We start from the raw sequence: 27332 nt of genomic DNA, 5'->3' as shown, positions 1-27332 counted from the left end.
GGACTTGCTCCTAAGTAAATGTTGCACGGGATTGTGGCTTTACTGCGGCTTCCCTCACTCCCTTTTATTCTTTTTCTCAATTTTGTCGAGGTTTATAGTTTTGTGGCAGCTTGTAACGCATTTAAGACGCAATTCAGTGCAAGGTTATATAGAAAAAAGTCTACAACCCCTAACGTGCCCCAATCACCCATTCTCGCTGGGGTATGCTGGGAGTTGTAGTCCTTTTGGTCCTGTCTAAACTTGCAGGCTTATACATAATTAGACGAGGAGGGAAGCCCTACCGCTCCTAGCATAATTTACTGGGACTTTTTTTTGTTCTAACCCAACTGGTTTTGCACCCTAAATATAATGTTGAAAAAAGAAATCTAGAAGAGCCATTCTTGTCTCCCTCGTGACTCCTTCCCCTCCAAATGAGAGCAGCCTCCCTGTGACCCTGGCTTTCTGTTAAGTTTTCTACCTTTCATACAGACAGGTAAAATAAATCTCACAACTCCCAGCATTCCCCAGTCAACCATGCTGGGAGTTGTAGGATTTTTTCCTACCTAAATATACATAGGATTGTGCTCTCGTTCTGTCAGTCTGTTGTTATCCACCTTTTCTCGTTTTTGTTATATCTGTATAGGTAGATAACACACACACATGGGCATATTGCAACACTTGGTTTGGATAAAATTCCCAGATTCAGTTCCTGGGATCTCCAAAGTGTGGGAGATTCAATCTGACCTGAAACTGCAAGAGCTGCTGCCAGTCTAGGGTAGAAAATGCACAGTTAAAAGTAATGAAATTTCCTATGCTCCAGATCTAGGAATGCAAAATCTGCAATCCTAAATTGCAGTATGGGGCCTTCCATTTAGTCACATTAAGGTGGAATCCTATGCAGAGTTAAACAGGAAAAAAACCCTGCAACTCCCTGCAAAATGCTGCAAATTATAGGACTTTTTGGTGTCTGAACGTACATTGATTTTCACCTTATTCTGAGATTCATAAACTTTTGTGGACTATAGCCAATTTCAAGTTACCACTGTCCTGAGGAGTCACTGTGCCTGTTTTATCTTGTACACCTGACTTTGAGTTGTTCTGGCATTTTGTGGCAAAGCAAGGCGAAAGGCCCTTTTACTGCAGCATACTGATGACAAAAACCAACCAACAACAACCAAAAAAACCCCCCACCATCAATATGCAAAACCCCAGCTAAATTACAATCTTTAAAATTCCAAAGAACAGACATAATCTTTCCAGAAACCAAAGAGCAAAGAGCCTTCGTGACTTTGATATCTCTTTGTGTATATGCTTTTGAAAGGAGCATGTTCTTTGTGGCCAGCTAGGCCTTTGCCACTGGTTCATGAGAATAAAATACCAGGCTCATTTCTTTAGAGTGTGGTACGGATGTACAAGCATATGTACAGATCATGTATCTACATGGGCACAGAGATGGTTAAACCTCTTGTTCTGTCACTAGGAGATAACAGGTTAGCTTTTGCATATGCAAATGCTGACAAATTTGTATCCCCATCTGACACACACACAGACCACATATTTTGGTTTTGGCCTATTCTGTGGTTGCCTGCCCCCCATCTTTGGAATAATCTCCCTGCTGTACTCTACCTGTCACAAAATTTGCCATCTTTTCTGCAACAGGTTAAGACAGTCCTCTTTGTAGAGGCCTTTAAAGACCTGCCTGGTCATTCAGGGACCTGACACGATTTCCAGATACCTTTCTTTTATTCTTGGCTGAATCTTTTTATTACCTTCCAATTGTCTTTTAATGTTTTGTATGCTGTTTTATTTTTCTTTAATCTTGCTAGTGCGTTTATCTATTGTATTTTATTGTTTTTATATTTTGTTGTAAACCATCCAGAAAGCTCCAGCTGTGAATTATATAGAAATGAAATAACTTTTAAAAATATTTTAAATGTCTTAAATTTTATTAGGTAAGGTTATTTTCTGTTAATAACAAATCATTTAAAAATACTTTAGGATTTGCATTCTGAGGTGCTCTGTGTCATTTTATCCATCCCTTGGTTTACCACACAGAGGGAATTTCAAAGTACACACCTGAAAACAAAAGTTGGGCCAAAATCGGGCGGCTAGAATGGTATCTGGGGTTTATTTTTCCCACAGAGTTTGTCACAGGACCCACCAAGACTCAGCCTGGATAAAGCTTCTGTTTCTGGAAGAGGATGAAGTTCCAGTGATGGCTCTGGTGCAAACAGAGTGCCTGAGAACTAAGTACCATGAGCTGAACCTGATGCTGCTTCCTGAGAAGATTCCCCCCCCCCCCCCGCCAGAGGGGCTCCAGTGCTGAGGTCTCCTGCACCTTGCCAGGATAAGCATCCCAGATCTGGATACACACACATACTGCTGCTTCCTGACAAATTCCTTTGGAAGCAGAAGAGAATCAGTGACAAAACTCCAGACCCACTAGGTCTACTCAGGAGGAAGATGCAAACCCCACATGTGCTGTGGATCCGGGAGCTAAGCAACTTCAGGAAAAGCTGGATCATCATATGGTGTGTCCCCTTTTTTTATCCCTGGGCACATTTGGGAATCTGACAAACTGCTGTGGGAACCGTAACAAAAGGACTTTCTGTGGATTGCCACTTTGGCATCCACCTGTCATGTTTATGTATCTTAGGCTGCATCTAATTCAGCCAAAATGGTTGTTTTGTGACTTACTGGACACCAAAGGGTCTCTTTAATACGGAATTGTTCAATTCAGCTAATTGCTGCCAGTGCAATACAGCTAATGCTTCTTTTAAAACCATGTTTTGGAAATGTTCTATAATTGTTTCTTTCGCAGGGGAAGTTATTACAGATAAATTTTGTACTGGAATCATCTTTAATATTCATTGATGTATGTACTCTTTTAAATTATTGACCTGTTCCATGGAAATTAATAAATGGTCTGTGTAAATGGATTCTCTGTGCCCTTTCAACAGCTAAAAAATTGATACTACAAAATTGGGCAGATACTCACCTCTTATAATGCAACCTTAGAAAGCTTTCAGTATATGAATAGGTGGTGTATAGAAGCCAACTTAAAATGGATACTTATTTGGAGGCTTGGTCTGCATTTCTTGAAGCTTCCAAATTTGCTAACATAGGGGAAAAATAATTAACTATCGGGTACCTGCAGACACTATTTGGGGGACCCCTTCAGAGATGCCACTGGAAGTGTGTGCTGGTGCAGCACTGGGTACTCCTGGCCTTTTGCAAGAATCAGCTGACCGCTCAGAACTTGTGCAACTGCCTAGAGTTAGCTTTTGGTGGAATGACTTGCTTGAACAGCTGTAAATGGTACAACATTACTCTGTAGCTTTCTGCAACTTAATGTCCTCCAGATGTTCTGGCATTCAGCTTCCTCAAGCCCCAGCTATCCTAGTCCATGGTCAGGAATGTTGCAAACACTGGAAGAGCATTAGGGTTAGGGAGGTTAATCTCACCGAGTTCCAGCATTGCTTCTGGCTCAGTTAAAGTGGGTTTGTGATTAGCCCAGCTCTAAATGGTTTGAGGTCAGGCTGCTTTCCCCCATATTAGTTAATCTTCTCATTGTGTTAATCTCCCAAAGCATTGCTCTGTGTCTTGTTGCATTTGGTGGCCTGGTGGGGCAGAGCAGTCGCAGTGGCAGCACCTAGCCTATAGATGCTGGAATTCTACCACCACAGCAACCCGCCTGGCTTCCTCCATTGAAGCTTCTAGGCAAGAAACACATAAAAGGGAGCATTTGAGCTTCAGTGCCATTTATTTTTATGGCTCCTTTCTAAAGTTACCAGTTCTTATGGTGTTTTATTTCTATTTTTATGCTTGTGAGATGCCTCAGGGGTCCTTTTAAGGCAGCTATAAATTATTTAATAAATGAATAAGCCATGCCCCCTTGTGGAGACTTCAGGACAGGGAGGGCAGTGTTTGGTTCTCCAAATATTTTGGCCTACAGTTCTGGTCAGAACACAGGACTACCAGAGAAGTGGGTACTCCAAGAAAACGCTGTAGTGTGGAGATCCCCTGTTCAGGATTCCAGCCATCCAAGTCCATTCCAGGATGGTTCCTTTCACCATGTATTTCCCACACACAGCAACAACCAGTATGTCATACCCACTCAACATAATTGGTCCTCAGAGTTTGTTCCTGAAATGTTTCTGTACTTCTGCAACCCCTGGCTTCTTCCCTCTTGTACATGGCTATTTCTGCTTCGGCTGTGCAAGGATCCACACTAAGAAAATGAATCTGATACTAGGATGCATGAGATCATAGCTATTAGCACCAGCAATTCTAGTTCTCTAAAGGCCCAGCAAGATCTTCCTGGAGTGGCGATACACAAGAAACCTCTTGTGTCTTGCTGTCTGCTTCCATAAATTACCATCAAACAAATCCAAGGCAGGCATGTCTGCTCACGATGTTGCTGCACAGCAGTGCACCTGTATTCTCAGTGGCTGTGGCGCCATCCACAGCAACCTCGCCAGCCAAGCCACAAAGTACCTGTTTTGCATGCCAATGCCCCAGGTTCATTCCCTGCCATTTTCAGACTGGGCTGGGAAAACTCTTCCTTGACAACCTGGACTGCTGTTGCCAAGTCAGTTCTGACACTGGCCTGACTCAATGCAAAGGGAAATAAGCCTTGGTATGGTTGTGTGGTCATCAGCCTAAGGGTGACACCCCACTGATATTCTGAACACATGGGGTGTCTTCAGAAAAGTCAGCACTGTCCTGATTGAAACTGAGCCTCCATGTATGCTCAGCACTAGGACCTCGACCTTAAATGGAGGCCAGTTACCAGAGTGACAAGAGAGAAAGAGGGAAAGATTTGGGAGTAACTGGGAGCTATAAATCAGTGAGGTTATAAGTTTTTATGCCATCATTTTTGTCGAATTTTCACAGTCCTTGTTCACTCAAAATATTCTGGTCTGATTAAAGGTAAAATACATCCTGTACTGGAGGGGAAGGTGGTTGTGGGGAAGGAAATGAAGGAGTGTCCTTGTTTCTAGTTGGAATCAACACACACACTCTTGTTTTGCAGTGGCATAAACATTAGCACTTTCTCCTTCTAAACCCTTAGCAGTTCAGCAAATGTTATGGTTGTACAATTTTTTCAAGGTGCTATGGGGCAATTACTTGTGTAATTATGGCTTGGGCATGAGACCTCTTTGTTCATATACGAGGTTTACCTGAAAGTAAAACATGCACCACATGGGGAGGCGTAAAGCAAATAAATGATAATTATCTCCAGCAGTCGTTTTAGTTTTAGCCTAGGGTTCAACCTTCCACTGAAGACATGGATGGGGTAAGCAGGGTTAGGTAAGAAACAACCCCATCGACTGTAGCATCTGTTGCCCAGAGAAGGCAATCAGTGGGAAATTCACAAGAGCCTGAATTCTGCCAGCAAATGATAATCCAAAGGAGGCTGCTGCAGCTTTCATTTCTATCTATCATGGCTAATTACCTCCCTTGTGAATCTATCTAATCCTTTCTAAAAGCCACCTGAAATCTAGGAGCAAACCCCACATCCTATGGCAATGTGTTTCATTATTCATAGTGGACTTTTCAAAGACTGCCTTTTCTCCTGCCTATGTTGATGATTATCATCATCAGAGGATCACAATGTTCTCTTGGGTGAGGAGGAGAAGATAAAAGATTAACGGTGGCTACATCAGTGGGAGGAATTAAAGAGCAATTAAACTCTCCATAGGCCTAGCCAGGACCAATGTCCATTGAGCTCCTCTGAGAACTGCCTCATACAACAGTTATTATGTAGAAGCATGAAAAAGACAATAGCTGAATATACGTGTGCTTTTCTTCCCTCCAGACGTCTTGTTCATCATATCCAGGAAATTTTAACCCATTTTAAAATGCCAGCCACCATGAGTACTTTAGAGCAGGGGCAGGCAGAAGGCAGCTCTCCCAATTGGGGCTTCAGCTCCCAGAAGCCTGTTAGCAAGGCCAATGGTCAGAAACTCTGGGAAATAAAGTGGCCCAACATTTGGTGATTTGCTTTTTTCCCAATTCATCATTGGAAGAAAAATATATATGATGCTTCTGTTCCCTGGCTTGGAAAAATCACAGAACCAGTTCTGCACACCCAAGGGATGTCACGCCGGACTTGTGTTTCTAGAACAGCACCCTTCACTCTGTCTCGCTCGCAAACCAACCCTGCTTTGAAAGGGGGAGTTCCATTAGTCCCTTGTAATATGGCGTATCTCCTCTGGAAGCAAAACACAATCCATTAGGCAGAAGCTCTGCCAGTGTCCTCCAGAAGTGCCTTTGGGAAAGACACTCTCACCACTGGGATAATAGCTAAGGAAGGGAGGTGCTATTTCCTTGTATTTTAAAATTTATTTATAATGACATTCAATGTTACATTTTCCTCCTGTAAGGAACCCAAGGTGATTTAGGAGGCTCTCCTCCTCTCTGCTGTCCTCTGTTAGGCTCGTTAGGCTGAATCAGAGACTGGCCTCAGGCCTCCCAGCGAGCTTCATGGCCACAGGCCACGAGGCCTAGCTGGACACTCTCACCACTCCACCACAATGGCTTTCCTCAACTCAGCTTTATGTTCTAGCTGATTCGTTTTTCATGTGTATCCAACTGCTGTCAACTATCTGGAGTACCAATTTTGGCAGTACATAAATTTAACAACTAAGAGGCGCTGATGAAGGCCAATTTTGATTGGGAGCATGATGACTTGCGTTCGCTGACCCCTACGTTGGAATGACCGCCTCTGTCATCTTTTTCTAAGTGAGAGAGACAATACACAAAAGAAGGTATAAACGCATCTGGTAGGAAAGACAAAAATGTGCCAGACTTATCACCTAAAACAGAAACTTGTTTTTTTGTTTTTTTAGAAACCTTAAGCAGAGAACACAGCAACAGCAAAAGCAGAGTGATGGGAGATGCGAGCCCCCACAATACATCTGCTCATCGTCAGCCAATGACATGAAAGGGGGTGAATGAAGCCAAGACCTCAACCAGAAGGCCTGCAGCAAAAGAGGATGTCCTCCTGTCCTTCTGATAGTTGTGTAGAAGAGGCAACTTCAGCTAGTCTCTCGTTAAAATCACTCTTTGCAATGATTGGAGGTGCAGGAATCCAGTCCTCTTCTGCAGCTGGCAACATTAACCTTACAGAGAATTCAGCTAGTACATTTTCTCCTCCCTGAAAATGGCTGTTTAAGTGATGGGTAAAGATACGTCCTATACACACATGCGCAAGTCCTTTGAACTGATGTTCCCCAAATATGCGATCTGGTGTATGTTTCTGGAGTAGCCAACTGCAATCCATTTTAGTTGTAGATCTAAAGATGCCCCATTCAGCTACTTCCTGGATAAAAAAAAGTAAAAAGGCACTCAAGTATCTCAACTCTGAAAAGAAGCAGTGTAGCTATGGGAAACAGGTCACTTCCCAATGAAACATGGAGAACTTAAGAGCCATCATGAAACTATAGCTACTTGGCGGTAAACTGTGGGGTTGAGGATAGGGAGAGCAGCAGAAAGCAAGTTTCTGCAGGGTGGCAGAGAGGAAGTTACACAGTGACAGCTTATGAAAGTGTCTTCCTGCTGATCATTAGGTTAACAAGCTCCGTATCTTGTTTCAGAGAGATCTTCTGTTATTCCAGCCTGTTGCCAGTTCAGTGAATGGAGGATAAACAGGGGCGTTTCCATACAGTGTCTCCAACTGACATGGGTCCAAGAGAACTTCAACTGTCAAGTGGGAGGAAGGGAAGCCAAGTTACCGATCCATGTTGTTTTCATCAGGTTGATTGCAGAAGCAAAGGCGCAGAAGTGTCTCACAGAAATCCTGTTCCTCCTATTTAAAATAATAATGTAAAAAAGAATGAGAGAGGAGGATATGAGGACAGTTTTGATCCTTCTTGGATCACTGCAACTTGACTTGATTGCCAAAATGCTGTTCAAGTAATGAAGACTTCCCGCTCTGAAACTAGAAATTGTTTTACTCACCATCTTTGCTTCCCACACTGCTTCTATTCTGCCCAATTAAGAGATCTGTGTTAACTTCAAAGCTTGCATACTCATACATGAACAAAAAGGCCTTACGCACATTCTTTATGGCCCATTGTAATCTCTGTTGCTTTGGCCAATTCAAAGGTGTGGTGCAGTTCTCCTATTCTGGTTGCATGGCAATAGAAGGAGAAATAAAGTGTCTGAATGTGACCTCATATCAAACATTCCTTACAAGTGGTCTAGCCTTCCTGAAGCAATAGAAATTTCTCCACATATACTCACTAAGTGAAATTATAGTCCCTGAGGGATATTTCAAACTATCTGTTTTCCTCTCTGGTGTTAACTATGAACAACAGTAGTGCCCAGGAGAGGAAGTCTTGGTAACAGTGCCCAACAGTTCCAAGATCTAGGTCCAGTTCCAAAGATCTTCCAAACAATCTGTATGTATGTGTGTCTCTTTAAAAAGCAGGATAGGACCCAAGGAGCTTACGATCTAAAATCTGACAGACTGGACAGGAAGATGAAGACCAGAATAAACAGAGGAAGAATGTTTGTTTATTTTAACTGCATATACTTTGGCTTCGAGAGCAATCTTATGCATGTTTACTTGGAAGTAAGTACCACCATATTCAGTGACTTACTCTTATGTGGATATGAATAAGACCACAGCCTCAGTTACATGGGGGCGGGGGAGAGGTTAACAGTAGATTGAATAATTTTATTCACAAAGATTTCATTTAGCAGTGGCTACTTTAAAGCACAAGTAGGCAACCTAGCAGTCTCCATCTTATGAACAACTCCCATCAACCCTACCTAGTATGGGTGATCAGGACTATGGGACTTGTAGTTAAAACATCTGGAGAGCATGGAACCTCCCTATTCCAGAAACAGATGAAGGGATCAGGCCAGATGTGACAGCAGCTTGTCCAGAGAAACAGATTCCCTTATTGGAGGCTGGTAATATGAGGAAGTAGATCAGACCACATTCCTGAAGACAGTTCTCCAAGAAATCCTATCTCTTTCCCAAAAGGCTAGAACCTGGATGGGCAACAAAACACCTTTCCTGACTGCCACAAGTAGGCCTGGGGGCCAGCACTGGGACATGCTGGTTGTTTAAGTGCGTGGAAGTGCTTATCAGCTGCTGCTTCTGAGCAGGAGCAAAGAGCAATTCAAAACCAGCAGCAACCTCCTCCTCGGCCCCACCCATCCCTGAAGTCTGAGTGGGTGGACCGTACCATGCAACTCTTCTGCTCATGCGTCTGCAAATGCTTTCAGGGTACTGAGCACCACGAACACTAAATACAAACGCAGGGCACCTTATGGAAAGACATGCTAAGCAATGAATTCTTCCTTCACTGGATTTAAAGGGAATAGCTGCCTGTTGATTATTTTGGGGGTGCACTGTCTGAGACTTGTTACACACTTTCAATAAACATTGAAAATGCAAGTGCCTTCAAATGCAATAAAACTCATGATAAAGCACATCCATGAGTTGACTGTGATGCACACCTTCGCCCACCCCACCTCCTCCATTTCAAGGGGCAGCCATGCAGCACCTCATGTGTAAGAATGAGCGAGAATCCTCAGGGTCCCCAAGTGCTCTCATCTCAGCGATTTTGTGGAGCTCAGCAGGGAAGGGAAGGAAGTTGGGCATTTTCGAAATGGCACAGCAGTGAGGAGCAAGGCTCGCTATCACCCTTCCCTTCATTACGCCAATTGTTTAATTATCAAGCTTGGTGTAACCTAATTGCTACGTTGGGAGAAAACTGCTGGTTGCTAACGGTAGGGGGCGGGAACTTGTCTGTTCAGAATAAACAAAACAAGAGCCGTAGACACAACACAAAGGCAGTGCATCTCTCCCTGTTTCCCCTCAAATCAAGTGCTAAAAAGTAAGGAGAACATCAGAAGGCTACAGAAGGGATGGGACTGGTCGCGCAATCCCATGGCAAGGAAGCGGACTCCAGCCTCCTGCAGCTGGGAATGTTTATCCACTCCATTCCTGAGCAGCAGAAATGGAAGCACCGCTGCAGAAAGGGCTAGAGTACTGCATGCACGCCCTGCACTCATAGGAAAGCCACCATCCACCACGATTCTTCACGGAGGCCAAGTGGCGTTGGCAAAAGCCCCAAACATAGAAATGTTTTAATTAATTAATAAATAAATAAATAAATAAATAAATAAATAAATAAATAAATATTGCTTGCACTGAAAGAAGTTCAGGAGTGTCAGATCATCCAATGTAACGCAGCCTTTTAAACAAGCTCCGAAAGGCTTCTGGCTTGCAAAAACACACACGCTCAGGGCAGGTTTGCATGTAATGGCAACCCAGTGTGATATATCACTACAACGGGCTGCCATCAAGTGCCAAACAACCTTGATGAGGCTGCAGAAGGGTTCGCGGGGGTTGCTTTGCTCCGCCCCCGCCCTTTCCTCCTCATTCCTCCTGGGGCCACCTCAGCTGACACCAGGGAGACAACAAGGCCTCTCTTTGTGACAGCTGTGATCCTGAGCTGATTTTGGCTCACTGCAGCTGTCGGAGCCTCTCTGCGCCGCAAACAGGGTTTGCACACCAAAGCACAGGAGGATGACGGCCACAGAGCTGATCTGGCACTGGGCCCGGGAGTTCCCAATCTGCTCAGCCGTGCTGCCCCTTTCGCAGGGCCGGCTCCCAGCTCCTGCCTGGGAGTAAGACGCTCGGAGGAACCAGGGACCTGCTCAGCAGGGCGGTGCTGCAAAGCCAGTGCCTGCCTCTGCTTGTGCCCAAATGGGCAACTCTGGGGGAGCAGTGGGGGACCAAACGGGGGGCACTGACCCCCTGCTCCCACCTCTCCGGCACAAGTGCAGGGGCATTCTCAGGAGAGCCTCGCAAAGCAGCTTGCTGGCTCTGCACTCCTGCATGGAGCAAGTTACATGGGCAGGGGCCAGGAAGGCAAGCCATGGACTCTGTGGGGCTGCCCCAAGGGCAGGGCATTGTCCCCAAACCCACCTCATTCTCTGGGCTCTTGCCTGAGAGGATGAGTCCAAAGCGGGAGCAGGGCAGGGAGTGGTGCAACACGCCTGGCAGAGGTGCCTTGTTCTTGGCGCATCCCCACCAAGCCCATGGTCCTGCTCTTGCCTGGGAGCAACCCTCCTCCAGAACAGAGCAGCACCACCCAGCAAAACACTGGCTCCTGCCCCCTCCCCCGGAGTGGGTCTCTGGGGCACAGAGGGAGGAGGGATGCCTCGGGCAGCGGTGCCAAACTGGGCGATCAAGCGGCTCTCTGAGTCCTGGGCTGCACCCACAATGGACCATGTTGTCCCAGTCAGACAACCCAGCAAATGATTGTGGTCGGGTTCTCCAGCTGCTCCTTGCTGTGGTTCTCCAGTATGGGAAGCCACAATGGAAAACCATCACAGCTGGGGCTGGACGACAAGATGAACCATCCGTGATGACCATCAACGGTGCTAGTTGTGTTGTGCGAGCCCAGCAGGGGCTTCTGGCCCTCCTGCAGCAGCCCAAGGGGTGCAGAGAGGGGGGGATTCCTCAGCTCTGCTGGTCCACATGGTTTCCAAGCCAGGGCGTGGATTAAAAACACAAGTGCTCAATCCCTTCTCCACCAGCCTGCTTACTTGCCTGCATGCCATTCTTTGTCACTCAGAGCAATCAGGCAAGGACTTAAATACCACCAGGCTAGATCTCCCAAACCTGACATATGCCCACCCGTGTCTTCAGAGGTCAATAAAAGTGTCTGGTGTCCCCTAACGCCAAGCAAACAAAGCAGAGCAAAGCTTATACGGTTTCTGAAGAAGCCTGAAGCCAAACATGCTCCCACCTTCCCAAGAAGCAAGCGAAGCTGCCAGGGGCTTTGTAGTTCAAGCATGGAGGGCAATTTGGCCTTCCAAAGCTCAGCTTCTCTCTGCTTTCTTGAGTTCTCCCTTTCAAAAAAGTTTCCAGCCCTCACCGTTGTAGAGAAAAGCTTGAACATGCCTTCGGTGCCTGGCCTTCCTAGCATTACCCCATCCTTTGATCAAAACTGGAAAATTGCAAAAGTAGAATCCTTCTGGCTTACCTGGAATTCATCCTGATCCTTTAGTAGCTTGCATCGCTCTTTTAACAGTTCCTCGAGTGCTAATTCTGGTTCTTGACACTCTCGTACACCTTGAGGGAAATCTGTTACTAGGCTTTTTGGGGGATGGGGAAGGGGCCACACAAAAGAAAGGAAATGGTGATCAAAAGGTGGACAACTGGGACTTGGAGCAAAAGGTTGCACAGCTGAGAAGGAGCACTCCTGCCCAGGTTTCTAACCTATGCCTCTCTCCTGTAATACTCTGAGCCATCTTCCCCTCACCCCCTTTTCATTTTCAATGGCCACAAAACCTTGTATGGCCATTAAGCATACTCAGTGCTCCTTGGGATTTTGTTTTCTTTTTTCATTTTGCAGAGAAATGCCCCCTTAGGGTTCACAATGTAAAGCACTGCTTCTCCTCTGCAAACCTTGGGAGTCCCCCATGCATGCAGGTATCTCCCTCTTGTCTGTCCGTGGCACCATTTCGGCTACATGGTCAGCAACACTCACCACTAGAGTTTGCAAGCAGAGGGCGTGGGAGGGTTGGGTTTACCCCTTCAGCAGGAACTGGGTCCAAAGCACATGCCAGCCACAACTGCTCTGTGTCGCTCTTGCTATACACAAGCTCTTCACTCCAGAGACCCAAGAATACTGCTCCCAAGAGAGCTCCCTGCTTCATGCACACAGCCTTCTAATACCCAGCCTTGAGCACCCCTCAGATCTGAGCTTCAGTTCTCGGCTCCCCACTGCTCCGTACCTGCACAGCGCCCCCAACACGTGCTCGTGGAAAGTGCTGTGTTCAGACCGGATCAGGGCCACCAGTTGCTGGACCATCCCCATGGAGCAGAGTGTCTCTGTGGGGAGGAAGAAGGCAGCAGGTCATATGACTGTTAGTGCAAAGTGATTAACCTTGAACCCTGGCTGGGAGAATGAGAGTTCAAATCCCCACACAGCCTCGAAGCTCACTGATCTAATCATCCTGGGCCAGTCGCTTGCTCAGGTGGACTTACCCCACAGAGCAGCTGAGAACGGGGGGAACGCCATATCCAGGCATGCACCCCGACCCCAACGGAGGAATGGCGGGATACAAATGTGGAGGAAACAACAGCAGCGTGTGCTTATACGGCTTCTGAAGGAGCACGGAGGAAAGGCCTTGGGTTAACCCTCAGCCTCTATCCAATGCCCCCATCAGACTCCCCCAACAGCCACTCACAACCCTGGGGAATCCCTCCGGGCAGCTCCCACAACCCTTTCTGCTGCCTGAAATGAAAGGCAAGAGAGCACTCTCTCCCCTTCTATGTCCAAAGCCCAAGTGGACCAGAAGCTGGATGCTCCAACAGTGGGAATGAGATAACACCCTACATCACACCTGACAACCCAGGCAGGCGACTGTTTGCAGCACGGGGCAAGCTGCACAGCTCACGCCTTCCTCCTCCATCACCTCGCTGCCTTCCAGCATCTGCCGCCAGAGGCGACGAACTCAATCTGCCTAACCGGAGAGTCAGCCCTGCCTCCCCACGAGGCCTCATCTACTCGAACAAGAGAACTAGGTGGTGGTATCCTGAGGCAGCTGAACAGACCAGATCACTGAGTGGCCTATACCACTTTGGACTGCAGGTGGAAGAGCCACAGTCTGGAAAGTTCAAACAAACAGCCCTACCTGCAGGTAGAAAACTCACATACAGACTGCCGTGGGCCAGAACCCTAGGCCCTGCTCTGCGTGTGCTTTACTGGCAAGGATTGTGTATTTAAAAATGGCATTCTCCCAACCCCACCTGAAAAATACACCCTTTTTTCCTTCAGGATCCTCCTGGAGCTTCATGGTAGAACAGAGGCTCTACGTGCAAAAGCTCTTGCGTTGGCTCCCCAGGAACTCCAGCCTAAAGCGACCTAGACGGCTGGGGATGGGGAAACCGCTGCCTGAGACTCTGGAGCTCTGCCAATCAGAGCAACCAATACTGGCCTAGATGGACCAATAGCCTGCCCTGGTAGAAGACAGCTTCTTCTATTCCTACTTATAGACCAAGCCAGGAGTAGAGAGAATGAGCCGTTAACAGCACCACCTTTGCGTGTCTACATAGAAATAACAGCCATGGAGTTGAATGGGCTTTACTCCAGAGAAGAACGTATAGAAGGCTTGCTTGACCTAGTGGCCTTCAGATATTTTGGACTTCAGCTCCCATTGGCCCCAGTTTGCATGGCCAGTAGACAGGGATGCTAGGAGCTGTGGTCCACAACTTTTGGAGGGCACCAGGTTAAGGAAGACTAGTAGACAGAATTGTGTCTTCCATCGCAGATTTTGGAGAAAGGAGTTCTAAGTGTTACTATACATCAGAAGACATCAATTGCCCTTGAAAAAAGAAGACTCTTGAAATGTGTCGGGAATGACAAACTGTGGTGCATTTCTCTTTTGTCTTATATATGATTGCAGCCAAAGTTAATCGGCATGTGGGAATACCAGGGTTGGCCTGTAAAATGTAATCTTAATCTTTAAATCTTCTTTTATGAATAGTAGGAGCTAGTGTAATGCTTCGGGGCTCACAAAAAAACAGCCAGGTCATATCTGGTCTCACCGTCAAGGGCAACCCAATCTCAGGACATCTAACAAGCCAGTGGAGAACTTTCAGCTGTCAAGACCACAGAGAGAAGAAACCAGAGCAGCTGGGACTTCCAGTGCAGGAAGTGAAAGATGAGGCAACCACGATGGAGGCAATGGAGAATTAGGTGCTATAAATCGCTAGCATCCCAAGAAGTAACACCTCCACACACGAGGATGGTGTGATTCTCACCTTTCTGCTCCGGGTGGTCTATGAGAAGGTTCTGCAAGAGGAAGGCAGATTTTACTTTCAGCTTCTGCACACTGCTCTGCATGGCCCTCATGAGGACTGAGAACCCATCAAGTCGTAGGAACTGCTGCAACCCAGCTTCCTGGGCTCTTACCAAACCTGGAAGCAGAGAGAAAGAGGGAAGTAGGGAGTTCACAAAATTGTCAGGCGCACAGACAGAGTGTTGGGCCCAGGCACCTAGATTTACATCTCACACCAGAGGCAAGACTCGGCCTTTGGTGCTGGACAGGCTGGCTGACATGGCCTTGGACTGAACGAATAAGAATAATAAACCAAGAATGAGACTGCCACACACTCAGTAGGAGGTGTACAATGCTACCTAAAATTGGCCAATTGAATAATAATAATAATAATAATAATAATAATAATAATACAATAACAGTAACTATCCTCCCCCTCCTCCTCCCCCCACCTCCATGGAGCTCCCGGAAGATGTGTCTTACCCCACTTTATCCTCACAATGATACACCAAGGTATAGGTTAGATTGACTTTATTGTGTTTCCTGCCTGAATAGGGCTCTGAACTCTCCAGCCAAACTATAAGATCAATTGTTCCTCAAAGACACAGTCATGTCAGTTCAGGGCACACTTATGAAGGTTCCCAAAACGCCTAGGAGAAGTTTGAACCATGAATCCTTGGAAGTAAAAAGTGTAACTTAAACAGCTGCTGGACTGCTGTGTATTTAATACACTTATAACTGTGGACAGTACCAGGCAGAAGCCTGGCATGCAATCCATCTCCCTCTGATGCCGAGGACAAAACAGCAACAGATTGGTTGCTTGGGTGCCGATTTTGTCATTGTTGTATTTCTCTTGGCATGTTTTCGCTGATTTTAGTTTCTTTTTAGAACAAAAAGGCAGTTCACAAACATCACAATGAATCATTGCAATAGCACCAGTTTACACCCACCTACTAGAGGACAACCCACAGGTTTTTAAGGTTCTCCTATTCAGGATTTAATGCTCTTCCTTTGTAACTTAACAATAAAGTGTGCTTGCTGCTAATGGAAGGACTTTATTCTTTTTGGGGGGGGGCACAGAACAGATGTAACATGCAAATCCATGACTGACTCCTCCCTCCACCTTGAACATCTTAAAGAAATTGGATAGGGAGGGGTCTTTATTTGATCACAGGAGGAGTACTAGGGAACAGTGAATTCAATATGTTTGCTGCTGCACCATCTCCCCTATATTAATTGCTCCCATCTGAACTGCCACTTATTCTACTGAGGGCAGGAGGGGAATATAAATATTTACCCTTGATCTGCTTGCAAGACTAAAGGCAGTGCCAGCAGGGAGCAGGACAAGTTGTGGCCCTCCCATTTCATATCTGGTTTTGACTTCGCCTCCACAGCCCAAGAATCCAAATATCCCCAAGCTTACAGGAAATAGCAAAAAGCGCCTTGATCCGGACTGCCTCGCTGGGATCGTGGTCCAGGAGCCGCAAGAGCTTCCGCATGCAGCCCAGTGCCAGCGCCTGCTCCTGCACCTTTGGCACGTTCTGGGCACAAGTGCCCACCAGGTGGGCAGCTCGCCAGCGCAACTCTTGCTCCTCATGTTCCAGGTACCGGTGTGCCAGCAGCCGCATGCCCTCCAGTTTGCAGAAGTCTGGGAAAAAATAGCACAAGCTGTCCAATGTAAGATGCCTCCTGCCTTTCCTGTCCCCCAAATGCCGCAGCAGTGACCCATTAGGCTCAGGAAAGGAAATTTATTCCGTTTACACCATCTATTCTTGGGATTTCCTGATATGCCATGATCTGAGCATTAGAAACTTCCTCAGGTTGCTTTAACATGTAGAGACACCAATTATATGTCCCCTGGAAGATGTCAAAGATGCTCAAGGATGGAGTGACATAGTACCAGAGATGGAGCGCAGGGAGTGTTGGGCAGGTCAATAGTGTTGCCCCCCGCCTTCCCTCCTCCTTCCTCACAATTAGTTTCTCTGTAGGGCAGAACTTGAATCATCCCAGGTTATCTGCTAAGTAAGCCCACTTGAATTAGGCAGCTTATCAGGAGGGGCACAGCAGTGGGAATGAGTCCCCTTATTTAAAGCAAGCAACTCACTCCTCCTCCTCCTCGCTCACACATGCACCGACTGAACGTACGCCCTGTACAGAACTCTTCTGATGCTGAATTTTGCCTTGTTACTGTCAGCAGCTTCTGTAAGTACTTGCTTAGTGACATTCCAAAGGTAGAAAGAGAGATACTTGCTTTGAATATTTATAGATGGGACATGCATCAGGCAAATTCAGTTTTGATTGGTTGGGGATTCTAACCAGGTAGAAAAGAGGGGTTGGGAAATTAGATGAAAAGCTAACATGTCCGTTTGGTGACAGTTTGTGAGGGAGAAAGTCTGGTTGGTAGGTGGTGTTGCAGAAGGTCTACAAGATATAGAAAAAACCCGAATATTAAGCTATTCTTCACCAAAGGGTACCTACATGTAGCTGGTGGGGATTAGGAGTAGGAACCAGGTGGCTGTGTTACACGGAGAGACTGATCTAAGATTCTGCTAGATGGTCAGACAAGTAGTTAGTAAAAGCCTGGATACACTGTAATATAAAAGGAGGAACTCTGGGAGTCTGAGGAAGATTGTACCCAAGAAGTAGACTTGGTTGTGAGTCCACATCTGGCTGGTTTGGGAAACTGAGGAAATTTTGGCTGGGATAAAAGAAATTATGAAAGGTTTGAATTTGCCAAGTAGATACACAAAATGAAAATTCCTAAGTAAATATTAGTATTCCTTTATGTACAAAATATCCCTTTGATAATGAATTAGCTGTTTAATAGTTTGTCTCCTCTCTAATGGATGGGGGCTCTATCACACCCAAACCCTTTATACCAAGCTTCTAGGAGGTTTTAAAGCATTTTAAGAAAACTGGTGGGAGAGGAAAGGTGTCAGCTTGTCAAGCTCTGAAGCAGCACAGAGCACCTTATGCCCTGAAATATAAACAATGGTTGGAAATAGGGACATTCCATAGGTGACACTGCCCACCTCCACTTAGGTGATGGCAGAGCTGAGAGCCCAAAATTCCCCCTATTAAAAGGCCTGCCTACGTGTGACCATCTCCATACCTGCAGCATTATCCAAGTTTTCACACAACTCTGCAAGAATGTCCAAGGCGCTCTCTCTGCGGTCGAGGTCCGAATGCGCTTCCTCCGAACTCTCTCCACGTTCTGCTCCAGGGGTCAAAGCCTCCAGTAGCCGCAGACATTCCTTCATCTGTTCTACCTCATCCACTTGCCCCCGGAATGCCTCTACCATCGCCTCCTGTAGCCACTGCCTCCGCTGGAGGTCAGTCATTGAACAGCAGAGCACAGAAGGAGGGAAAAAAGGAGACAGATCAGGAAATGTTGCTCACAGACAGTCCTCTTCTTCCAACCACTGCTTCCAGTCCCCCATGTAAGATCTATCGCCTCTTCTAGGGAACCCACGAGTCCTCCTTCTCCACACCTTTCATGCCAGCCAATGTGCAAGGCTGTGCAGACATCGTATCTGCTTGAGCCCTTCGGCCCTCCCTATCTATACCTGGCAATTGTCATTACAGATCATAAACGTATTTCAGCAGCATCTCAATGCACACGCATTAGTGTCTAATGCCGCCTCCATGCCCTGAAACTCTCCAACCTGTGAAGTTGTGCATAGCAGGCTGCTGAAGGCACAGAAGCAGGGCAGGGTGGTATTTTTTTTTCTGTTTAACAGGCAACCCTAAGCTCATCTCAGGTTGCCCCTACTGATGTCGGTTTGGCTCTAGGCTCTGCCTTCCACGAGAGAAAGGGGCCATGAAAGATCTCCCTGCCTGATTGTCTGGGGATCTCCACACCTCGTGTCTCACTCTATTCAAGAGGGTCTGTTAAGTTTCTGTGCAGGGGCCTGAAGGGGCTGCCACAGAATGATGGAGGCCAAAGCCCCCACTTCCCTCGCCACAATCAGTTCAGTAGAAATCCTGTTAGAATGCCTCAACTCCTGCTTTTCCACCCCAAAGCGGCTCACAAGGGCAAAGCACCAACCAAACAGCCGCTAGACTGCAATATGCAGGCCTGTACGCACACATGCTGCTTTTACATATGAAGGAAATCGGCAAAATACAAAGCAAAAATAACACAAGGAGGGGATCTATAGAGTTAAAACTAAAGGCCAGCCAAGAGTAAAGAAAAAAGGATACAAGGAAAAAAAGAAGCCTTGGCAGCAGAGCAATGAAAGGCTGGTAAAAATATTCTACCAGCCCTGCTGGAAGAGCATCACAAAGTCTCCTCCTCCTCCTCAATCATCATCAGCAGCAGCCATTCCAGCAAGTTGATCAGAGAGGGGTGAGAGGGAGATGCAGGCCATTCCACCAGTTAATCTTTTCCTCTTCCCTCCCTTTCCCTCTTTCCTTGCATGTTATGTCTCTTTGGACTGTAATGGTGTTGCCAGGAACTGTCTGGTTTAATGACTGCAAGCAAGGTATTCAGGGAGCCCTTCTGACCAAGCAGCTGAATAAAAATACTTCAAAGCAGCATTCAAGCAGCACTGGAAGGCCAGCAAAGTGGGAAGTAACTGAACCTCCCAGGACAAGGAATCCCTGGACGTTGGGAGCCACAAGTTAACGGGCTCTTTCACCTGTCTCCACCAACCATACCTTGTACGGCAGAGGGACGTGGGAAAGGGCCTTATCAGATTGCCCTCAGAAGGTGGGCAGGGACCATTATCCTCTGAGGGCTTACTCCAGGTCCCACTACCTGCTGAGGCTAAGTGGTTGTCGAAAGAAGACAGGAAGCCTATTTCTGGCATTTTTTCAAATGGTACCAAGTACAAACCTTTTACTTGCTGAGTCTCCTTAAACCTCTGATGTACCATACTGACATTTTATCTATGCCCTTCTTGTTCTGGTTTCCTTTTTTAAAAAATGGCAATACTGTCTTGAAACTGCTGTTTCAATATTTTATTGTATGTTGTTCTGAGCTCAACTTCAGTCAGCAAAACAATAACAGCCCTGTTATTGTTACCACATTTACCCCATGTATATCCCATTTTTCCTCTTTCAAGGACCTCAAGCAGATTTGCATGTCTTCTCTCCCTTTTAAAAAAATCTTCACAACAGTCCTTCGAGGTAGATTGAGCAGTGAGTCGGGGCTGCCCAAAGTCACTCAGTGAGTTTCATGGCCAAGCAGGGATCAGGATGGGGATCTCCCGAGTCCGGCTCAGTGCTCTGAACACCACCACACTTTTCCCCGGTCAAGACAGAGAAAGCCTAGCCTAGCTACAGCTATTCATGCTCCCATAACATCTTGTTCAGATTACTGCAATGCATTATACATGGGGCTGCCTTTGAAAATAATCCACAGACTTCGGCTGCTCCAAAATAGGACAGCAGGATTGTTAACGAGAACTGGCCTGGCCAATGCGATCGCATTACTCCACTGCTTTAGGATCAACACTTCCTTACCGTCTTTTTCCAGGCCCAATTCAAAGTCTGAAGCCCTGAGAAGAGAGCTAGGGTGGTACAGCAGTTAGACTGTTAGGCTGGGACTGGGGAGATCCAGGCCTAGTCTCTCCTTGATCATGAATCTCATTAGGTAACTTTGGGCCAGTTACTGACTTTCAGCCTGACCTACCTCACAGGGCTGCTGGGCTGGCAAAAGAGGCAGGGAGCACCATGTAAGCCATCTTGGTTCCATCAGAGGAGAAAAAAAGGGAAAATGTCCATGAAATAGCTAAATAAATAAAATCGTTTGGAATCTCTTCTGTTTTCCTGGCTAGATCCTAAATCACCTTCAGAGACCCTTCTCTGGGTACATCTTCCAAGCGGGGTATGATGGGAGACTCCTAAGAAGACCACCTTTTCAGTGGTAGCATCCTGGTTGGAGAATGTCCAACTGCTGCTGACAACTGGTGTTTGGTGCTGAAAAGTGCATCATGAACTTTTCAGCTCCAGGGGAAGGACTTTCAGTTATAATTGAATCTTTTACATTTTAAAGCATTATTCTTCCTGGTTTTATTTTGATTCTATTTTAGCTCGTTTTTAATTTTATGCTTGTACTGTATTTTTTTATTATACGGTTTCAGTTCCCCTCCACATACGCATTTGTGACCAGCCAAAGGACTTATTGTTAATGACTGTAATAAAGTGCAGTTTTAAAAAACCCTTTGCGAGTTGCACTATGACAAGCATCCAGAACCTACCAGATGCTGACCAGCGCAAAGCTGAACGCTGACAATTCCAGATAAATTTTGCACATGGCCAAAAACTAAGACACATTAGTGAAAGTTGACAGCCATTAAAACAATCAGCAGCATTTCTGCATGCATTAGTGTGTTTATATATAAAATATATAGTTAACAATAAAAATACAAGTAAAATTATACTTAAAACAAAAATCCATTAATTAAAATGCAATTAAAGCATGTCAATTAAATCCACAGAGTAAGAAATAAGCAGCACCCTCCAGATTAATACCTACTAAAACAAACAAGTCATCTTAAAGCCAAAAGCTTCACTTCAAAGCTAATATTCCCAGCTTGGTTAATTTAGGTTCAAGTGCCTGGATTTGTATTTTCTTTTTAAAGCATGTTTCTCCTTACCTAACCTCTAGGATTGCTTGCGCTTTCCCAACTAATGGCTAGCATAGCCTTCCTCAGCCTCATACCCTCTGAATCTTTTAGATTTCAATTCCCAACAGACCCAGATGGTATGACCCATGGTCTCAACATTCACTAGAAATGGTAAATAATGTGAAAGTTATCTGAACCATTTCTGCTTTTGAAAATATGAGAAGCTAATATGACCACAGGTATTGTTTCCCTCTTTAAAAATTCAGGGTGAAGTTAAGCACTTTTGGTATTGTGCTCATGCAGTCTTGCTACCAGAAATAAAACAGCAAAGCAAAATGTTCTAAGTATATAATGGACTGTCTCCTCCATGTTGTAACACTTGTAATGGGCAGCTCCCAATATTCTAACACAGAGGTAGACCAAGAAACAGAATCAAGGATTGAGCCATGCAGGTGAAGAGAAGGAGCAATGCCAAAAGAAACAGATTTGATTCTAAACAACTGCTAGAAGCAGCAAGTAAATTCAGTCCACACCCTCGTGGTGTCTGCCCAAGTACGACTCTGCATTCTTTCCCACAGGAAAGAACAGCTGCTTTTTACTTTTAAAGAAAAAAGTAGGCCATCAGCAGCAGTGCTCCTGGGCACAAAACGTTCTGCAGGTACACACTGAATCCCGCCAGAGGTCCTTACATGATACAATTTCTCCTTTCCTTGCTTCTGTCTGTCAGTCTCTCTCACTACTCCCTCCAAATAATGTAGGCATTTTGCCAGAATGCGTCAGAAAGCACCCAATTAACAACATGCTTGACACGGTTCTCTTGCAAGCTCTTACCAAAGGGGTGGCCAAAACTTCTGAAGAGTCACAGCTCCCATCAGCCCCAAATGGCATAGCTAATGGTGAAGGATTATGGCAGTTGTGAGCCAAAACATCACCGCCCACCTCTATTTTAGCCCAAGCATGTTTTGAAGCGGAGGGACTCCATAGCAGAGAACACACTTTGTCATACAATCTACACTAACTCCAGATAAGGCCCAGACAGCCTCCTATCTGTAAGTGTGGAAAGTTGCTGTCAACTGAATCAGAGGTGGGGAAAGTTTCCGACTGATTCCCAGGATATTCCACAAGGCCAGGATGACGTAATAAAAATAAAATAAATAAATAAAGGCAGCCTTCCTCTGGCACTGAGAAGGGAAGGGCATTGCATCAGCCCCGGAAGAGACCCTAATATGTAACTCTCACAGGCCAGCAGTGGGGACTTCCCCTTCTCTGGACTAGACAGAGCAAACAGACAAACTTGTATTTTTATAAAGAACTTCAATCCTGCCTTTTGAGCTTATACTTCCCAGGATGTCTTACAAATCATTTTTCAGAAAGTACTGTAATAAAAATCAATCAAGTGAGGAGACCAGAAAAAGAAGCTGGGAGAAAAATACCGCTGGGTTCCCCATACCAGCTTTACAGAACTAGGTGAAGAAGGTTATACACTTGAACCTCCTTTGTAGCTACTGCTACTTGTATGGCCATTTTATTATTGCACAATCTATTAACCTTTTTATCATTTTCATGTGAAGTGAATTGTAGGACATTAAAAAAATTCCTCATTGACTACCTTTAAAGTTGGGATAGGAAACTTTTTGAAAAATTTAATATTAATCTTTACACAAGTGTGAGACCTGCAACAAGATACTACCATGTGAAGGTGCTACTAAGATTCCAGCCTCTCCATTCCCTCCCTGGTTTCCCACCCCCCCTCAAACACCCCCCCCCATATCAGTCAGCATTTCATAATGACTGCACATTTAGCTGTTTGGGAAGCTCCCCGACACTTAGATTTTTTCTTAATTATGCTGTGTTTTTACATATTTTTGGGATGTACCTAACATGTCAATACCTTACTCTTGTACATTGCTATTTCTGGTTTGACAACATAAACAACACACAGCCTGAACATTGGAAATTAACGGTGAATTTTGAATTTAGATTGGCTTTATCAATTGCCTCTGTTTGAACATCTGTGTAATTTTTATCATAAGATGCAGAGTTCTGTGAATCGGACAGACCATAGCAATAATGCTTATGACAAAGGGAATGATGGGAACCTCCTTGTCTACTTCTTCTGCATGCCCCTCTCCTTGACTAGAAGGTCTTGGTACTCAGCACCTCCAATCCGTCCTGTGTATACCCAGTGAGCCTACAACTTTGTCGCCCAGTAAAAAGCAGATGTTTCCAACGATGCATCTCATTCCCTAAGTCCAGCCAAGGGACCACACTCCTCCCCTCTGCCAGTGAGCCAAGCTGCGCACCTCATCAGACATGGGCTCCACCGGAGCAGGTTCAGCGTTTCCTGCGGTGACCGCCATCTGCAGCAAGCCCTGGAGGTTGTGGGGATGTTCACGTGGCGGCTGGTTTCCACCAGCACCCCCTTCAGCCATGGCTGGGAACCGCAATCCAGTCAGGAGGCAACTCACGAAACTTCAAAAGGAAAGCAGAAAAGAGGGATGAGTGTGTGGGAGAACCCAAGAGTCAGCCAACCTCCCTAAGTCTGTCCAGACTCTTATGCAGAAAGCCCAGGTGTGTCTTGGTTACCCCTTCCTCTTTTGGGTATGCATCTGTGTTCTGTTTATAACTGAGACTCATAAATTTATTATTACAAAAATTTATATCCCATCCTTCCGACAAGTGCTCAGAACGGCTTACACAGTGGAAAATATTACAACAGTACAATAAAAACAACAATTATTAGAACAATATAATACAGCACATCATAAAACTAAGAGAAAAGAGAAGGAGGAAAAGACTAGAAAATATGAGTGTGGGGAGAAAATACCTTAAAACATCCAAAAACCTTAATTATTAAAATGATGGTTCAACAAAACATCTTGTTTAAATGAAGCACTGCAGCACGGAGCGCTCCTGTCCAGGGTTCTAGGTTGCTGTACCTTCTTTCAGAATACTCCATTCCCATTTCCCTCTCCCAAACTTGCAGCCAGCTTCCCATAACCAGTAAGTTATGGTTACTGGTTAACCAGTTACTGGTTAACCAGTAAGTTAACCAGTAACAGTACACTCAGTGGACTGTTACTGGGAGTGTGTTTCTAAAGATTTATTTGTACGTCTGTAAATCTTTGGTCTTCCTGCAGCCTGCAGGAATCTTCCTATTGTGGATTAGCTCTCATAAAATGAGTCTGCCATTCATATATAGCAGGGGTGAGAACCCAGATGTTATACTACTAGAACTCCCATCACATTGACCACTGACCACACTGGCTGAAAAAAAGACCTGACGTGCTACAATTCCCCCAAAGATATACAATTTGCAAAGATATACAATTCAGATGTCTGCCTTTTTTCTCACCTCTGTGCTGCTGTCCCCATGACAACACCCGACTTCCTCCCACCCTGGAAGATGCGGCTGCAATGGTAATCCTGTTTCCCTCCCCAGCACCCAAGTCAGGAGAAAAACTGGAGGTTCTTTGACACTGAATTGTCAAAAATGCCTACAGAGGCTTGCCCACAGTGGGGCCAACCAACAGGCCCCACCATCCTTTTCTCTAGGAAAGGACTGGACTCTTTCAGTGGCTCAGAGGCCTAATTAGACATTAGTTGAGCAAACACAACTTGCACAGGATTGCGTCTTAACATATCTAAAAGGCTTGTCTTCTAATCTGACATTGCTCAGAGAATCCAGGTCTTCCAGCTAACTCCCCCCCCCCCGCCCCCACTATATGCCAGCTGATCAGTTGAAGGTCTTACCAAGATTTTGGGGACTTTCTTCACTGGGGGACTGGCTTGCAAGAGAGTCCTTCCTCCAAAGTAGTCAGACAAGTCTGCAAGGAATATAGAAGAATCAAAACGTTACAAACTCAGAACTATTGTTTCAGAAAACATACAGTCTGGGGCCACATACAAAATGAACCCATCCTAAACTCATCAGTAAGGATCTCTTTACATCATTCAATCACCTTGATGGGTTTATAATCAAGGCAGACAACAATAGAAAAGAAAGGTAGGTATCTTCCTCACTTTTTCTGGGAATACTTATTAATGCATTACATATACACTCATCCTTCCTCCAATGAGCTCAGGAATGCATGGCTGACCTCCCCGCAATTCATCCACACCATAATCTCGTGAGAGGCTAAAGGGGATTTGACAGGTCCATGATCACCTAGCAAACATCAGAGCTCAGCAGAAATTTGAACTGCAGTACTTCAAAATCCAAGGCTGACACTCTAAACACAACATAGGCTGAGATGTCCAATATGGATTGTAGTTGTCCACACTGATGACTGCAAACTCTGCAGAGAAGACCAGTAAATCCTTAAGGAGTCACTTATTGCATGCGTGCAAGAGAGAGAGAGTTTTAATATCTGATCTGAGGACAGCTTTGTACCTCAATCAAAGGAAAAACAGGCACCATTTCAGTCTACACTAACAGGTATGTGTGGACTGCAAGTTGTTAGACTGTCAGGCTAGGACCTGAAAGGCCGGTTTAAATTCCTACCGTTGGCCTTGGATCAGTCACTGACTCCCAGTCCAATTAATCTACCTTGCAAGATTCTGAGTTCCTCAAAGAAAAGTCAGGAGAAAAGCATACTAAACAAAACATGTCAAACCCTGTATTCTCTTACTATCGAAAAACAAGTTGTCCCATCTTCTGGTCCTCATTCCAAGTTATGTCGAGTGTCCTTTTCCAACTTCTAATTCCAAAAGCTGACAGGATTGCAACCTCCCTGGCCCCTCTTCTGGGGGCAAAGCACAGCGGCCAAGAGCCTGGACTACTAATCGGGGAGACCCAGTCTGAATTTTGCCTCTGCCAAAAGCACACGGAGTGGTCTTAGGCAAGCTTCCCCGCGCGGCCGCTCGCTCGCTCGCACACAGACGCACGCGCGCACATGAACACGCGCGTGTTCAGAGCGGTCGCGTGAAATGGGACTTTCTGGCTGAGAGGAATGGAACAAACTTCACCAGCTGGAGGCAGGCGACAGGGTCTCTCCTCCAAGAGTCAAAGGCCACCTGAGCGGCTAAATCACAACTCCTAGCGCGACACCACAGCCTCCACGCTGCGCACACATGCGCACTCTGCCTCTTCTGGGTCCAGCGCTTCAGCATCTGACTAGCACAGGGTCTAAACATCTCCCTAACAATTCAAGAGCTGGCAGCTCCACTGTCTTCCTCGCTCTCACGCCAAGTTTTCGACCGGCCCGCTCCCCAACTACAGCCCCTCTACGTCATCTCTATTTCTGCCCCCGCTATCCTCTGCTTCTTTGGGTTGAGAAGTGCCGCACTTCAAAGGGGCTCCCTAAATCAGCCTTCCTCAACCGCGCGCCCTCCGGATGTGGTGGACTACTCGGAGCGGTAGTTAGTAGACATGCTAGGAGCTACAGCCCAACACATTCGGGGGGCGCCCTGTTGGAGAAGGCTGCAAACAAGCGTTACCCCTCCCCCATAGTCCCCCTTTCCCCCCTCTCTCTCTTTCGCCTCTTCCTCGGTGATGCCTCCCGACTCCTTCTCCCCGATGGATCCCTTTTCCCCACCCCAGAGGCGCCGCCGCTGCCAGCCGGCCCGCTCCGCTCCGCTCACCCCAGCAAAGGCACCGCGTCCCTCCGGCCTAATGCGGCTGGTGCAGGCGGCCATGTAGGAACACGTGCTGAAGCAAGGGAGGAGCCCGGCCCGAGCAGATGCGAAGGCCCCCTCGTGGCGGGGAGAGCGGCCGGGCTCTCGCGAGGCGCGTGCGCAGCGCGCTGCTTCTCCCGCGCCCTGCCCCGCCGCCTCGCTTGCGGGTTGCTGCGGTCGTCCGCACGCTCTCTGCCTGAGAGTAACTCGGCTGTTTTGGACGCCACGGGCGACAACGAGCCACGGCGATGATTCTGCACAAAATGAGTGCCTGGGAACGGCTTGGAGGAGGCGCTCCTTACTCGCTCTAGCCGCTTAACTGTGGTGACTCTGGCTTTGGAGAGC

General features: G+C 46.3%; 1 protein-coding gene across 3 annotated transcripts; it reads right to left on the bottom strand.

Moving 5' to 3' along the window:
• Nucleotides 1–6312: 6312 nt before the first annotated feature.
• HSPBP1 (HSPA (Hsp70) binding protein 1) lies at nucleotides 6313–27035 on the bottom strand. Of its 3 annotated transcripts, none has more exons than XM_044448041.1 (10): nucleotides 26955–27035; nucleotides 25125–25198; nucleotides 23675–23843; nucleotides 17912–18125; nucleotides 16223–16447; nucleotides 14783–14938; nucleotides 12751–12847; nucleotides 11997–12108; nucleotides 7719–7792; nucleotides 6313–7306 (listed from the first exon to the last, which is right to left on the bottom strand). In XM_044448041.1, the coding sequence occupies exons 3-10, from the start codon at nucleotides 23801–23803 to the stop codon at nucleotides 7300–7302; spliced, it is 1014 nt and encodes a 337-aa protein (XP_044303976.1). In that variant the 5' UTR covers nucleotides 23804–23843; nucleotides 25125–25198; nucleotides 26955–27035; the 3' UTR covers nucleotides 6313–7299. The 3 variants fall into 3 exon arrangements, with proteins under 3 accessions (XP_044303976.1, XP_044303977.1, XP_044303978.1); XM_044448042.1 differs by lacking the exon at nucleotides 26955–27035 and adding an exon at nucleotides 26003–26118; XM_044448043.1 differs by having other exon boundaries at nucleotides 6313–7792.
• Nucleotides 27036–27332: the final 297 nt, after the last annotated feature.

Source organism: Varanus komodoensis, unplaced genomic scaffold (assembly GCF_004798865.1).
Source record: "Varanus komodoensis strain SLA01 unplaced genomic scaffold, ASM479886v1 scaffold53, whole genome shotgun sequence".
Lineage (NCBI taxonomy): Eukaryota > Metazoa > Chordata > Lepidosauria > Squamata > Varanidae > Varanus > Varanus komodoensis.
The sequence above is the reverse complement of the archived record's forward strand: the minus strand, read 5'-3'. Positions and strand labels throughout refer to the sequence as shown.

Bases quoted from the DNA above. Each gene is read 5' to 3' on its own strand.
- HSPBP1 (XM_044448041.1), bottom strand. From the start codon at position 23,803: ATGGCTGAAGGGGGTGCTGGTGGAAACCAGCCGCCACGTGAACATCCC. The intron at 14,939-16,222 runs GTAAGCTTGGGG...CTCTGCTTCCAG, and splicing joins GGCGCTTTTTGCTATTTCCT to GTTTGGTAAGAGCCCAGGAA. The intron at 7,793-11,996 runs GTAAGCCAGAAG...TATTTTAAATAG, and splicing joins AGGATCAGGATGAATTCCAG to GAGGAACAGGATTTCTGTGA.